At 55.7% G+C, this 13,014-nt stretch overlaps 1 protein-coding gene across 1 annotated transcript in view; it reads left to right on the top strand.

The window, feature by feature from the left end:
* TPO (thyroid peroxidase) overlaps positions 1-13,014 on the top strand; it is a 54,480-nt gene that overhangs the window by 25,456 nt on the left and 16,010 nt on the right. Inside the window, exons 6-9 of the mRNA XM_046663075.1 lie at positions 538-744; positions 1,750-2,271; positions 9,012-9,270; positions 10,488-10,658. Coding sequence (XP_046519031.1) covers positions 538-744; positions 1,750-2,271; positions 9,012-9,270; positions 10,488-10,658 — 1,159 coding nt within the window. The remainder of the gene's footprint in view (positions 1-537; positions 745-1,749; positions 2,272-9,011; positions 9,271-10,487; positions 10,659-13,014) is intronic.

The following is a 13,014-nucleotide window of genomic DNA, read 5'->3' as shown; positions in this document are numbered from 1 at the left end:
GCGTTTCTCATTGGCTGAGCAGCACTGTTTCTCATTGGCTGAGCTGTTGCCAGGTGGGGAGACCAATCTTCCTTCAGTGCTAAAGTAGTTGTGCTTCCTGTGGGGATGCAGGCATCTGCCTTTTCCCGTTTGTTGAAATGGAGGACGTCTGATGGGCTGGGTGCTCCCCTGCAGGCCTCCTGACCCAGTTTAGTTGAGGTCTCTCTTCTTTTTTTTTTTTAATATATTTTTTTATTGAGTTATTGATAGGTTACAATCTTGTGAAATTTCAGTTGTACATTAATGTTTGTCAGTCATGTTGTAGGTGCACCACTTCACCCTTTGTGCCCACCCCCCACCCCACCTTTCCCCTGGTATCCACTAAACTGTTCTTAGTCCATAATTTTAAATTCTTGAGGTCTCTGTTCTTAACTTGCATGCACCACACCATGACGTGCAGGCGCCCTGGCCCCTGAGCGAGCCCCACAAATGACTGCACTCCAAGTGCCATGTCTCTCTCAGTGCTCCCCACTCAGACAGGTGGTCTCTGGCACCCAGGTCCGGGAGGTGACCAGACAAGTCATTCAAGTCTCCAACGAGGCCGTTACAGAGGACGACCAGTATTCCGACCTCCTGACAGCGTGGGGCCAGTACATCGACCACGACATCGCCTTCACGCCCCAGAGCACCAGCAGAGCCGCCTTCCGGGGCGGCGCCGACTGCCAGCTGACATGCGAGAGCCGAAGCCCCTGCTTCCCCATAGAGGTCAGAGGTTAAGCTTCTTAATTTCTACCATGAAACCAATAGATGCATTAAAAAAGTCAAGCAGAAAGGCGTAAGATAAAACGTCCGAGTCCCCGTTTGTCCTGTTGGGGCGGGGGGAGACAACAACTGCCATGAATTTCCTCTGCACATATGTGCATGTGGCATACATACGTGTGCAGACGGGCTTTATTTATGTACCTGTGTCCTGCATTGCTCTGAACCTGGGTCACTCGGCAATAATTCTTACGCTTCTCTCCATATCGTTAAGTGGACAGAAATTGGATTGTTTTATGATTTCTTAACATCCCATTGTGTATGCATCACAACTCATTTAACCAGTTCACTTATTAATGAGCATTTAAGTTGTTTCCACTTTGTTGTTGTTACGCTGTCACAAATGAAGCAAAGAACATATTCCAACCTAAACCTCCGTGCACACGTGCATGCCTAACAGACAAGTCACTGGGGACAGAGTGGCAGCTCTTGAGCAGGTGCAGTAAAATTTGGATAGATACTGCCAAGTTGTTCCACATTAATATGGCTCTGATTGCCCCTCTTACTAGCAGGGAGAGAGACAGTCCAGGCAGGATTTTTAATTCTCTTTGGAAAACACCTTTGAAGCTGACAAGAGCTGCTTTCTACCTACCAGCAAAGACTGTTCCGGGCTCAGGCGCTCACTAGCCTTCGTCCCATAAACCCTCCCCGAGCAGCTGCTCCGCTGGCTGTGCCCTGGCTAGGAAGGCGGCCCCCTGGAAGAGGCGTGCGCTGGGCGGGCCAGACGCACAACCAGCGGTTACCATAGACTGAGCTTGAGGTCTCTGTTCTGCAGAGCAGGCCCCAATAGGTGAGGCACGTAAATAAAGTATACCGAAAGGAAGAATTTGGGGAAAGGAGAAACGAGCACCCCGACGCCGGTGTTGGCGGGTCGTGGCCAGCCTGGAGCTTCTGGTGTCTTTACGAAGGTGCCCCGGCCCCCGGGCTGACCTGTGTCCCCTCTCCCGGCAGCTCCCCGCCGCCGACGCCTCGCTGACCGCGGGCCCTGCCTGTCTGCCCTTCTACCGCTCCTCCGCCGCCTGCGGCACCGGCACCCAGGGCGCCCTCTTCGGCAACGTGTCCTCGGCACACCCGCGGCAGCAGATGAACGGGCTGACCTCCTTCCTCGACGCGTCCACCGTGTACGGCAGCTCGGCGGCCTCGGAGAAGCTGCTGCGGAACTGGACCAGCGCCGAGGGGCTGCTGCGGGTCAACACGCGCCACCAGGACGCGGGCCGCGCGTACCTGCCCTTCGTGCCGCCGCCCGCGCCCTCGGCCTGCGCCCCCGAGCCCGGCGCCGACCCCGCGGCCCGTGCGCCCTGTTTCCTGGCCGGGGACGGCCGCGCCAGCGAGATCCCCTCCCTGGCGGCCGTGCACACGCTGTGGCTGCGGGAGCACAACCGCCTGGCCGCGGCGCTCAAGGCCCTCAACGCGCACTGGAGCGCCGACACCGCCTACCAGGAGGCGCGCAAGATCGTGGGCGCCCTGCACCAGGTGCGAGCAAGGGCATCCGGGGCGCACTGCGTGGGCGCCCGCAAAGCCTTCAGGGGTTATGCAGCCCGCTGCGGGAGGACTCGGTGCTCGCTCCTTTGTGGCAGCTGCTCCTCCCCTCTAGGGGGGCGGTGAGGATGATCAACAGTGGCCACAGCTACTCAGCGAGTCCCGGCTCATTTCCTCCAGGGCTCTCCAGGCGCCCAGACTGTTCCAAGGGTTTTATGGATTTTAGCCGTTTAATCCTCAAAGCAGCCCTTTGAGATGGGTGTCCGCCAATGGTTTTGATATTTTTATGTTTTAGAAACAATGGAGAAAGTGCAGAGGAAAACAATCTGTGTGGGATCTGGGGATTAGCGAGGTAAACTGAGTCTGTGGTGATAAATTTTGACATTGAGTCAGAGGAGCCGGGGCGGGGTTTGGGGGTGGCCATTTCTCAGTCGTGTGGTGGTGGAGAAAACGCCTGTGGGGTTGGGTCACCGCCGTCACTGCTCTCTCAGGGCCGTTTGGGGAATGAGGGGGTTGCTTACGCTGATGGTCCCCACGCCTGTGTCCGTGCTCCAGGCCCTGCCTGGGCACTAGGCGTCCCTCTGTCCTCACAAGGACCCTGTTCGTCCCATGCTAGGAGGAGGAGGTAGGGTCTTGTCCAGGTTCACAGTGACCTGGTGATGTCATGGGCCATCCTGGGCACAGCCCGGCTTTCCTGCCTTTGGTCCACCATGGCCCAGGCAGCCAGGGTCCGACCCCAGGTCCCAGAGCCCGGCCGTGCCAGGTCACCCTGTAGATGCTGGGAGCCAGGAGCCCCAGTTCCTCTGCGCTCCAGGCGAGGCTGGTCTGCAGGCCGGTGCTGGCGATTCTTCTCCAGCCACACAAGGATTTCACGTTTTAACACCCGTGTGTGTGAGGAGAGCATCAGCTGAGGCTGAGTATGTGTGTGGGGAGGGGGTTGGGGGTGTGTGGTACATGTGTGTGTGTGACGTGTGCTGCGTGTCTGTGGTGTGTGTGCTGTGTGTGTGGCACCTGTGGTACCTGTGTGCACGTGTGAGTGTCGAGTGGGTGCAGGAGAGGCAACGTGAAGCGGGAACGTGGCACACAAGCCCAGAGTCTGCCTGAGGCTGTGTTGACCCTGAGGCTGAGTCTGGGGAGCCCCCTCACTGACCCGCAGCCTGGCTAGAGGGCTGTGATGGATGGGTCAGTGGACACCATAGCAGGGCACGCCGGGTGGGATCTGCGAGGAGGGCACTGGAGCGTCAAGAGGGCGGCAGAGCGACGTGACCAGGAAGCTCAGCCAGGTCTTGAGTAAAGTTCAGGCGGCTGCCACCCGTCACCCGGCCTCCCCAGCACAGCAGGGTCTGACTCAGTCAGGAGACAGCAGCGTTCAGGTTTCCATTTCCTCGTGTCTTCCCTCGGGCACACTGTCAGTCTGAGGGAAATCCGGGTGATGGATCACTCTCCCTTTCCCGGTTGCTACTCGCCAGTGTGTTGTGCGTTTTGGGTATTTTGTTAGGATCCGTCTGTGCCCTTCCCCGAATGGGGGCTCCATGGAGCCAGGGTTTTGTTGGTCTAATTCTTTCCCAGCACCTGGAAAAAGTGGGCCGGGCACAAAGCAGGCGCTCCCGGAATATATGTTGACTTTATGAATGAAGCCGCGATCCCAAGAATAATCCCGGGCCCTGCCCAGCTGTCCCCCGAGAGCCAGGATTTTGTTTCAACGTCGTCAGAGGAGGAAGAGTGTCAGCAGCTGAGGGCCTGGGACGCGCTGCTGGATCACAGGTCTGCCGGCCTGTGCCCAGAGAGGGGCCACGGCTGTCAGGTGCCCCGTCTCTGCCCAGCATGTTTCTGGTGGCTGAGGGTGAGCTTCACTTGCTGCATTGCCCTGGACTTGTAAATGGGAGAGGGCGTGGCTCTGGAGGTCCCGGGGTCCTGGCTGCCATGGGAGAGGTGCCGTCCATCTGCCGGCTCTTCCCAGTGGATAAATAACCATGGTCAGTAGGAAAGTGCCTGGTGCTGCATACCACCAGTTCCGCTGTCTTCTGCTCTTTTAAAGCATTAATACTCTTTTCTTCTTAGTTTTGCATTTCACCTTCAGTTTTCTTTTTGCATTTTTTCCAGCCAATAGCTTCTCCTTAGTGTTTTTTCCAAATACCTTTGAAACCTTAAAATGACGAGCAGCTGTGTGCAACGTGTCGCTGAAACCACAGCCGAGACTTCGAGCTGTGTTTGAAAGAGCCATGGTGGCTGGGAGACCGTTGCTCTCCTTTCCCTGGTTTTACTGACCCACCATTTGGTAACCTTAGGATCTGAAGCTCTCCTCCTGAAAAGCATTAGGTAATTAAAAAGGATATCAGGGCAAACTTTAAAAAGAAAGAGAGCGTCAACCCACCCAGCCCCTCCTCCTGAGAGCCCGCCGGGGCCAGGGTGACACAGGGCTCGGCTCTCTGCTCCTGGTCCTCCCAACCAGCCGGAAGCAGGAGGCCCAGCCTCAGGACAAGGGAGCCCCTTCTCCGTCTCCTGCCTCTGTCCAGCCTCACGGCTGCCCCACATCTGTGAAGGCCCAACCCCCACCCCGCTCTCCATGAAGATCTTTGCTCTGGATTCGTTCGTAGAGAACTGACTGAGGTATCTACTTGGGCCCCGGGAACAATGGTCCTCTGCTGGGGTGCCTGCCTGGGGTCTCCCTCTGCGCTAGCTCCTCGAGGCCGGCATCATCTCAGGAGGTTTACAGAGGATGTGCTCAGGAAAATATGCCCTTGGTGGCCTCAGGTCCCACAGGTCCCCAATTCCATAAGCCCTACCTCCTGCCACTAAGATGGAAGCTCTCACACTTACACACTCCCTAAGTTAATCTAGTGTGATACACAGAACACAGAATCAGAGGCTCACTTTGACAGGACCCATGTCCTACAGACCGGAAGAAGGTGAGACAGGAGAGACGCCAGCACAGGTGTGAGGGCAGAGGAGGGACGGGAGTTCTGACCCAGTCTGAGTGCCGTCCGGCGATGCCGAGTGGTGGCCTGCAAGGGGGCAGGTGAGGGCCTTCGGTTTGGATGTTGTGTATCCCCAGGTATCAGAGAGCAGAGCCGGCTCCCAGAGAACAGCCTTCATTTCCCCAGAACCACAGGGGCCAGAAGAGGCTTTAACTAGGAGGCCAGGCCAGACCCAGAGGGGCAGACCTCCCTGTGGAGGCCTGTCTGAAGGAGGAGGGTGGGTCCTCAGGGAGGGGAGGACCGTCAGCTGAGCTCAGCTATGGGTCTTGGCTGCAGCTGACGAGCCTGTCTTGAGGTCAGTTACTCTTCCCAAAGAGAGAGAGAGAAGATAAAGATGGACAATGGGCTCCTTTGCCGGGGCCGGGAAGATTCGAGAAAGGATATCCTTCGGTAGGAGCTTTTGCCTCCCTGGCCCCTGGCGCCCTGGATGTCCGTGGACAAGGTCTAGATGCCTCTATCCAGACGTGAGCTGGGGTGGCTCCAACCCCCGGGCCCACCTTTCCGGGCAGCCAGGCCCTGCCTCCAGGCAGACCATGTCCAGGTGGTTCCCACTCCAGGGTTGCCTGCAGGACACAGCAAACCTGGACCCCCAGCTCACCGGGAGCAGTCAACCCGCTGAACAGCCCTCGGTACATGCTGGAGAATGCCCATCTCTGGGGAGCCAACCCTGCACTGGTTATACCAGACTACCCAGGCACTTTGGAGAGAATGTGACTGACTTTTCTGCAGAGAGCAGGCTAGCCCTGCTGAGAAGAGAGGTTCCGAGTGAGGGGCACATTTGGCTGAGTCAGTGCTTCCCAAATACCCATTCACAATGACTGCGGTGCAGGCCTCTGCTCCTGGTCCTCCCGGCCGGCTCCCTCCATCCCCACTCCTTGCCATCCTTCCTCCGTGCTGGCCACGAAGGCGAGCAGAGGTCCAGATGCCCAAGCCCATGGTCTCCGCGAGAACCGGCAGGGAACCAGAAGGTCTGGACGAGGATGGACAAGCCAGACGGAGGTCGCCCTCAGGAGATGGAGATCCAAGAGGCGCCAGGAGAGGAAGGAAACATCCCCACACACCCAGGAAGACGAGGCAGGAGACACAGGGACTTGATGATGGTGTTCCAGCCTCCTGTGACCAAGCACGGAAACAGCGGAGGGGTTTTCAGAAGAATTGCTGTGGAAATTCCCAAGAGCTGCTCGTGAGTCGAACGTTTAAGGCCCCGTCAATCAGAACAAAGGGCACTGCTGCCCTGCCCTGGGGAGCACTGCGGGCATTCGAGCACCATCGCTCACAGCTGCATCTCAGACCAAACCCCGAGAAAGCAGCAAAGAGGGGATGTCGGGCAAGGTCACACACTAAGGCTACCTGGGATCCGGGAACCGCCGGGTCGTGCTCTGTAGGAGCAGCTGCTTTGGGAGGAGAGGAGCCACCTCAGCCTGTATCAGCAGGTGCCCTCAGGATCCCGCTGCCGCCCTCTGGGACCCCAGGTCAAACGCAGGTCAAGGAGAAGGGAAGAGGTGCCATTGAAACAGTTGACCTGAATCTGAAGTCTCCTGTCCCTGGGGGAGAAGGGGGCGGCCCTTCGCCTTTGCTGTAGGGAGAAGCCAGAGAAGGTCAGCAGAGGGAGCTGCTGCCGTGGTGTGAGTGGGAAGGACCACACTCACCCTTCCTGACAGCCCCCGACACGTGTGTGGCCCCAAACGCTGCTGGTGTAAACAGCGTCTGAGGCTGCATGACAGAGTCATGACCGCTCTCTGAATGCTCATGGGGGTGTGGGTGCTTCTCACTGACCCCTGAACAGCTTGGGGCGGATGCGCCAGCTTAGAAATGCCAGGCGGAGTCTTCCATTCCCTGTCCGTCCAGCTCTCGGAGGCAAACACATGCAGGGCAGTGTGGTGGGACCCCAGCCACCCTTCAGCTGGGACAGCAAGCCACAGGCCAGAACTTGCTGCCCAGCCCCGAGTTTGTTACTCCCGTGAAGTAACAAATCCTGCATTCAGAAAACGCATCATCGTTTGGAAGCAATATATTGCTACAAGTACACGAATGCTGTTTGTTCTCTTTTAAACATTCTGAGAAGGTTAACAGCTTACCTTCTTAAACCCATAAGCCAAATATAAGACCCTTCTATTCAAGGATAGAATCCTAGAATCCTATTGGTTTATACCTCATTAAATGCAATTTATTCACCAAAATAATCTCTTTAAATACCAAAACAACTTGACTGATTTTCAGAGCTGAAAGAAATACTGTTAAACCTGAAAGCAGACCCTTGTACGTAATTCTCCTGGGACCACGAGTGACCTAGAAATCACAAGGCACCATCATTTACCGTCGGCACGGTCCTTCGTCTGCGTGCTCCTTTGACCTAATCCTGGCGAAAGCTCTGGAATCACGTGTTATTGCTGACACAGAGGAGCTGCTCGCTCTCGATTCCCTGCAGAGGGTCATTCCGTGCCAGGGCCCGAGGCCCCCTTCGTGCCCGCCCCCTGGGTCCTCCCTGCAAGGAGCCACCTGGGCCACCAGCAGCCCATCATCATCCTGGAATTCAGCCCTGAATTAGCCTGTTAATGCACCTCCTGAAGATCCATAAAAAAATGCCCTTTCTGAGAAGCTCAGTTTAAGGCCTTTAATTTGGGGCCAGAAACTGTGTTCGCGAGAGCTGGTCAGATCTGCAAGGGGTGCCGAGCCTTTCTCGCTTCACCATCTGATCACAGATGACGTGGTCCGCATTCCCTGTACGGTGTCTGTCCTCTCAGGTCAGACGATGCAATGCGTCTTCACAGGGTGGGACAAAAACTGGGAATTTAGACTCACCTGTAAGACCCATGGCGCAAGTTCAGTGCCTGCCGAAACCCCCAATGCCCTTTACCGCCTGTGTCTGTGGCTCCGCCAAAGGACCAACGAGTGGTTGATGGAGACAATGCAGAAAGGAACAAGAAGGAACGAGACAGGGGTCTGAGTCCCTGCTTTAATCGTAACCTATGAGAGCCATCAGATTGTTCTGTAACCTTTAGGTTGTGTATTATTTCCCTTAAACCTGGGGGGCAGGAGCGTCGGACCTGCATGATCTGCTGTATAATATGCACGTTGACTGCATATTCTATCTGTATGTGACGCTGCATAACCTGTCCAACATACAGGAGAACGCATCTCTTTTATTCTCACAAAAACTCTATGAAAGAGCCTTTTCCAGACAAGGACACAGGCTCAAAAAAGGGTGAACGACCCTCCCGGAGTCACACAGCTAAGAAGCAGGGTTAGAGGATCAGAGCTCATGTAGGTCTAAATCCTGAGCTCTGGGGCCAGGATTCCCCAAAGCGACTAGATTTCTGACTTTCGCTTCAGGTTCAGGTGTCACCGGAATGTCTCAGATGGAGCGGAATCAAGGGAGGAGATGGTTTGGTTGAGAAGGTTTACATGTTTCTGAAAGGAGACAGCAGGTGGCAGCCCCCGCGTTAGTGCTCTGGGTCCCCCAAGTTTGTCTGCGCTGTCCTGCTCTGGGCTGCCCCGGCGGGCATTTGGGGGCGTCTCTGACATGCCCTGTCCAGCCCCATACATGCGGAGGCCTGCGAGGGCTTTATCAGGAATGGTTGTGCTGCTGTACCTGCTCACCAGCTCACCTGTTCCCTTTCCTGGATGCCACACCCCTCCTGGGACGGCCTTGAACCCCCAGAGATGCAGGGGGAAGTGCCTTCTTCCTGTCGCCCTGGCTGTAGCTGAGTCTGGGACCCCTTTGCTCAGCAGCCTGCCTGTCTCCTCTCTCCGCAGATCATCACCATGCGGGACTATGTGCCCCGAATCCTGGGCCCCGAGGCCTTCGGGCGGCTCGTGGGCCCCTACGAGGGCTACGACCCCGCTGTGGACCCCACGGTGTCCAACGTGTTCTCCACGGCCGCCTTCCGCTTCGGCCACGCTACGGTCCACCCGCTGGTGCGGCGGCTGGACGCGCGCTTCCAGGAGCACCCGGCGCTGCCCAGGCTGCCGCTGCATGACGCCTTCTTCAGGCCCTGGCGGCTCCTCCGGGAAGGTGCGCCCGGCCGGCTTTCCTCCCGCCCTGCCCGGCCCCAGCGCTCTGCCCTTCCCCTGGGGGTGGGTGAGCGCTGCCCAGCCGTCCGTGTTTACAGAGAAAATAGGTGTATTCACAGCTCTTTAAAGGGCTAAGCCGTTCCTCAAAGACGCCTTCTCTCAGGTTCCTGAGGTTCTTCAGATTTCCTGGGAGAAGCTGTCCAGGTGCAGGTCCCCCTCCAGCCCTTAGTTCAAAGTACTCCGGCGGAGACCGCCTTTGCACCTGCACGCTGTGTTGGTGCTGTTTTCATCACGGAACATTCTGTTTGTTCTAACCGTGCATGTCATGTGCAGCCATGCAGGGCTAGGGTTAACGGCTGGGTTTCCTGGGGAAGCGTTTGGAAAAGCCACATGGATTCCCAGGTGACGTGTTCGGAAGGGTTATTTCCACTCCCCTCAGTGCTGTCTCTGGTCCGTCCTGAAGCTTCTAAGCTGCCTCAGAAGGTAGGCTGGCTGCAGGCGGACGTGCGGGCAGGGGGACAGTGGGAGGAGCCACTGCACATGCAATTGCTCCCACACCGCTTCACGCAGAGCTTGTGGGAGAGAGGCCAGGGGTCAGCCAGGGTCCCCAGAGACCAGGCATGGATGGTGCCCAGGCCGCCCCAGGGCCCAGCACATCGCAGTCTCTGGGCTGTGCCGTTGGGGCACCATGAGACGGAACAGAGCCAAGAAAAGACGCAGACTCCCTGTGAGTGGGGGTGGCAGGGAGCAGGGGGTCTCCTTTCCATATGGGATCTTATGGGCAAGGCTGGGCTTTTGGAGGTGGCAGGAGTGGAGTCCCTGGGCACGCTGACTGCTCCCTCGGCCAGGCCACGTCTGCCTGTGCCTGTTGTAGATTAGAATTCAGCAAATTCTTCCTTTGACCGTGACATTTCTGCTGCTAAAAAACAAAACACAGAACTTCAGGAACTGACTGGGTCCGTCTCTGGGTCCCTTTGACACAGAGGCCCGATCTCCACACACCATAGGGTTGGTCCTCGGGGGCATCCAGGCAGGTGCTCACCCACCCACAGGGCTCAGCCTAAGAGCGCTTGGAAAACTCTGGAATCACACAGGTGAACTTCTGAACTGAAGACAGGCATTTGTCAGGAGCCAGCATAGTTTATGGTCCGAGCTGCAATTCTGTTTCTCCAGAACTCCTCAGAGAAATCTCGTTCCCTCTCCCGTGGTGTTTTGCAGGTGGCTTGGACCCCGTCGTGAGGGGCCTTCTCGCGAGACCAGCCAAGCTGCAGGTGCAGGACCAGCTGATGAACCAGGAGCTGACCGAGAGGCTCTTCGTGCTGGCGAACTCGGGCACCCTGGATCTGGCATCCCTCAACCTGCAGAGGGGCCGGGACCATGGCCTGCCAGGTCTGCTGCCGTGCCAGGGCCCCTTTCCAATGATCGCCTCCCGCGTCTGCTGTGGGCCCTGTTCTTTGAGAGGCTGATCTGAAGTAAAACGAGCCTGCAAATCTATTACAACTTCTAAGAACTGGGCTTTTAAAGACCTGCTCTAGTTTGTGGGACTGAAGAGGCCCTTCAGCTGTCCTTAGACAACAGAAGCATGCAGAGGGCCCGGAGGCTCCCGGCAGGGTAGGAGCCGAGGCGTTTAGAAAGAGCACATCCCAGAAGAGGGAGGCTGAGTCTCCTGGGCAGATAAGGGCGAGTTTCTTCTGGCTCCCTGGGGCAGGCCTTTGCAGCACAGCACTCACAGGGAGGTCGGAATGCCCGCTCTGCTCCCTGTCTCTCCCTCTCATACTGTCCTCAGGCCAGCAGACATCATTCTGCGGCCTTCAGGCTGTCTCTAACCAGCTGGTCCAATCTCCTGGCCACTGGCGTGACCCTATCCTTGGGCCAGGCAGCTGCTCCTGTGTTTTCCCCATCCCCACGTTGTTCATGCCTACTTGGACCCCTGACCTCTGCCACCATTTTGTTCTTCTCTGAGGCAACCCCTGACCCCCCTGCCCGCCATGGCCTTCCCTCTTTGGGCTCCTGTGGTTCAGCTGTCTGGTTGACCTACCTGTCCGAGGCCTAAGCTACTTGCCACACGGTTTCTGTGCACAGATCTGCTCTCCCTGCGTGCCCTGTGAGCTCCTCCAGGATGGGGACCACGCCACAGATGTCTCTTCCTGCTGGCTTGGGTGCTTAGATGTTTGTTGGTGACTCTTCAGAGACCTGTTGCCAGGAGCAAGTCCCTCTCTGCTCAGGTCCTCCCAAACCTGCTCTAAGGGCCTGCTCTAAACCTTTTATACGTATTAGCTATTTATATCTCCCCAAAGCCCTAGGAGGCTGAATTGTGATCACTTAAGAAAATTAAGGAGATTGAAGCATAAAGGGTTCAGGTATTGCCCCAATTATCAGTTTTAGCAAGGGGGGGGGGTGGGATTTGGACACAACACGAAGGCCACAGACATACTGGACACTTAATCAGACCTGATTAGTTAGATCTGAGGCTAAATTAGACAGTAAGCTTACTGAGTAATGCTCATTATCATGATGTGATGATGAGCTCCACCATAATAGGGGGGTCTTCTTTTGTTTTACTTTACTCATAAAATATCCAACTTACATTCCCCAAAAGACGTTTTTTCCATCCCTTGCCCTCCTCTGTCTCGTGTAGACAGGGACATCTGAAATTTATATTCTTACCTTCCTCACTCTGGGGTCCTGTGTGCTCCAGCCCTGTTCCCTGATATCTACCACACTCCCAGACACTGCAGGTTTTCCCTCTGGAGTTGGAGAAGGAAGTAAATAGGTTTCTCTTAAAGCAAAAGGAAAGGGAAGTATCTTTCTAATTCCTTTTTTCCTATATAAAACTTAAAGGGCCAATCTCCCCCAGGTGCGGAAAGATTTTTTTTTACCTTTTACCACTTAAATAAAGATAGTCTATATTACCACAGAAACATCCCTTCCTAACTTTAGAACTTTGGTTCACTTAATATTTTGGGTTTTGACTATCCTGCAGATAAATGCATTCTTTTAGCAGATATTCAGTGAAATCACTGCTATGGGAAATTTGGAGGATATGTTTGTGGTGGTTGGGCCTAAAATAGACGACATCATAGGCTCTGTGATGAAGAAGAAATACCAGTGGCGGTGCCAAGAGTGTCAAGATAAAAGCACCTCTAAGAGGGAGGCAGTGGGCCTCCCCGGTGTCTTTGACAGAGGCCTGGGGTGGCCCATGTGGAAACAGAATCACAAGTCATAAGATCCCGTGCACACGTGGCAGGTGTTGAACTGCAGCACAGCATCTTCCGGGGGAGCTCTGGGTAACCTACACCAGACGCAGCAGCGCTTGGCTGGGGTACCAACCAGGCTGGCCATGCTCCAATGCATGCACAAAATGCACGCACACACTTGCCCCTCATGAAGTTAAGTCGTGGGTCCTGCCATTTTAAAACATGACCCAACGCATTTGACCGCAGTTTTTTAAAAGCTCAGATTTTAATCCTCACCAGTGTTTTCTTTCTTCAGTTCCTCTCTTCTTTCATCTAATTTCTGTTGTTCCAAGTTGTTCTCTGTACCTGGAAGGTTTCCCTCCCTTGGCTCAGCAAGTCTCTTTATCATTTACATTCCCCTCTGACTCTAACTGGAAAATATGTGATAATTTCTCCTATTTCGTCTGAACAGAAGCCTCAGCACGAGCCCCGAGGTCTCTGTCCCGTGGGTGCCTCAGCATCCCTGAGAGAACCGGTCCGGTCCAGTCATAGATGCATTTCTTTGTGTG

Source organism: Equus quagga, chromosome 5 (genome assembly GCF_021613505.1).
Source record: "Equus quagga isolate Etosha38 chromosome 5, UCLA_HA_Equagga_1.0, whole genome shotgun sequence".
NCBI lineage: Eukaryota > Metazoa > Chordata > Mammalia > Perissodactyla > Equidae > Equus > Equus quagga.
The sequence above is the reverse complement of the archived record's forward strand: the minus strand, read 5'-3'. Positions and strand labels throughout refer to the sequence as shown.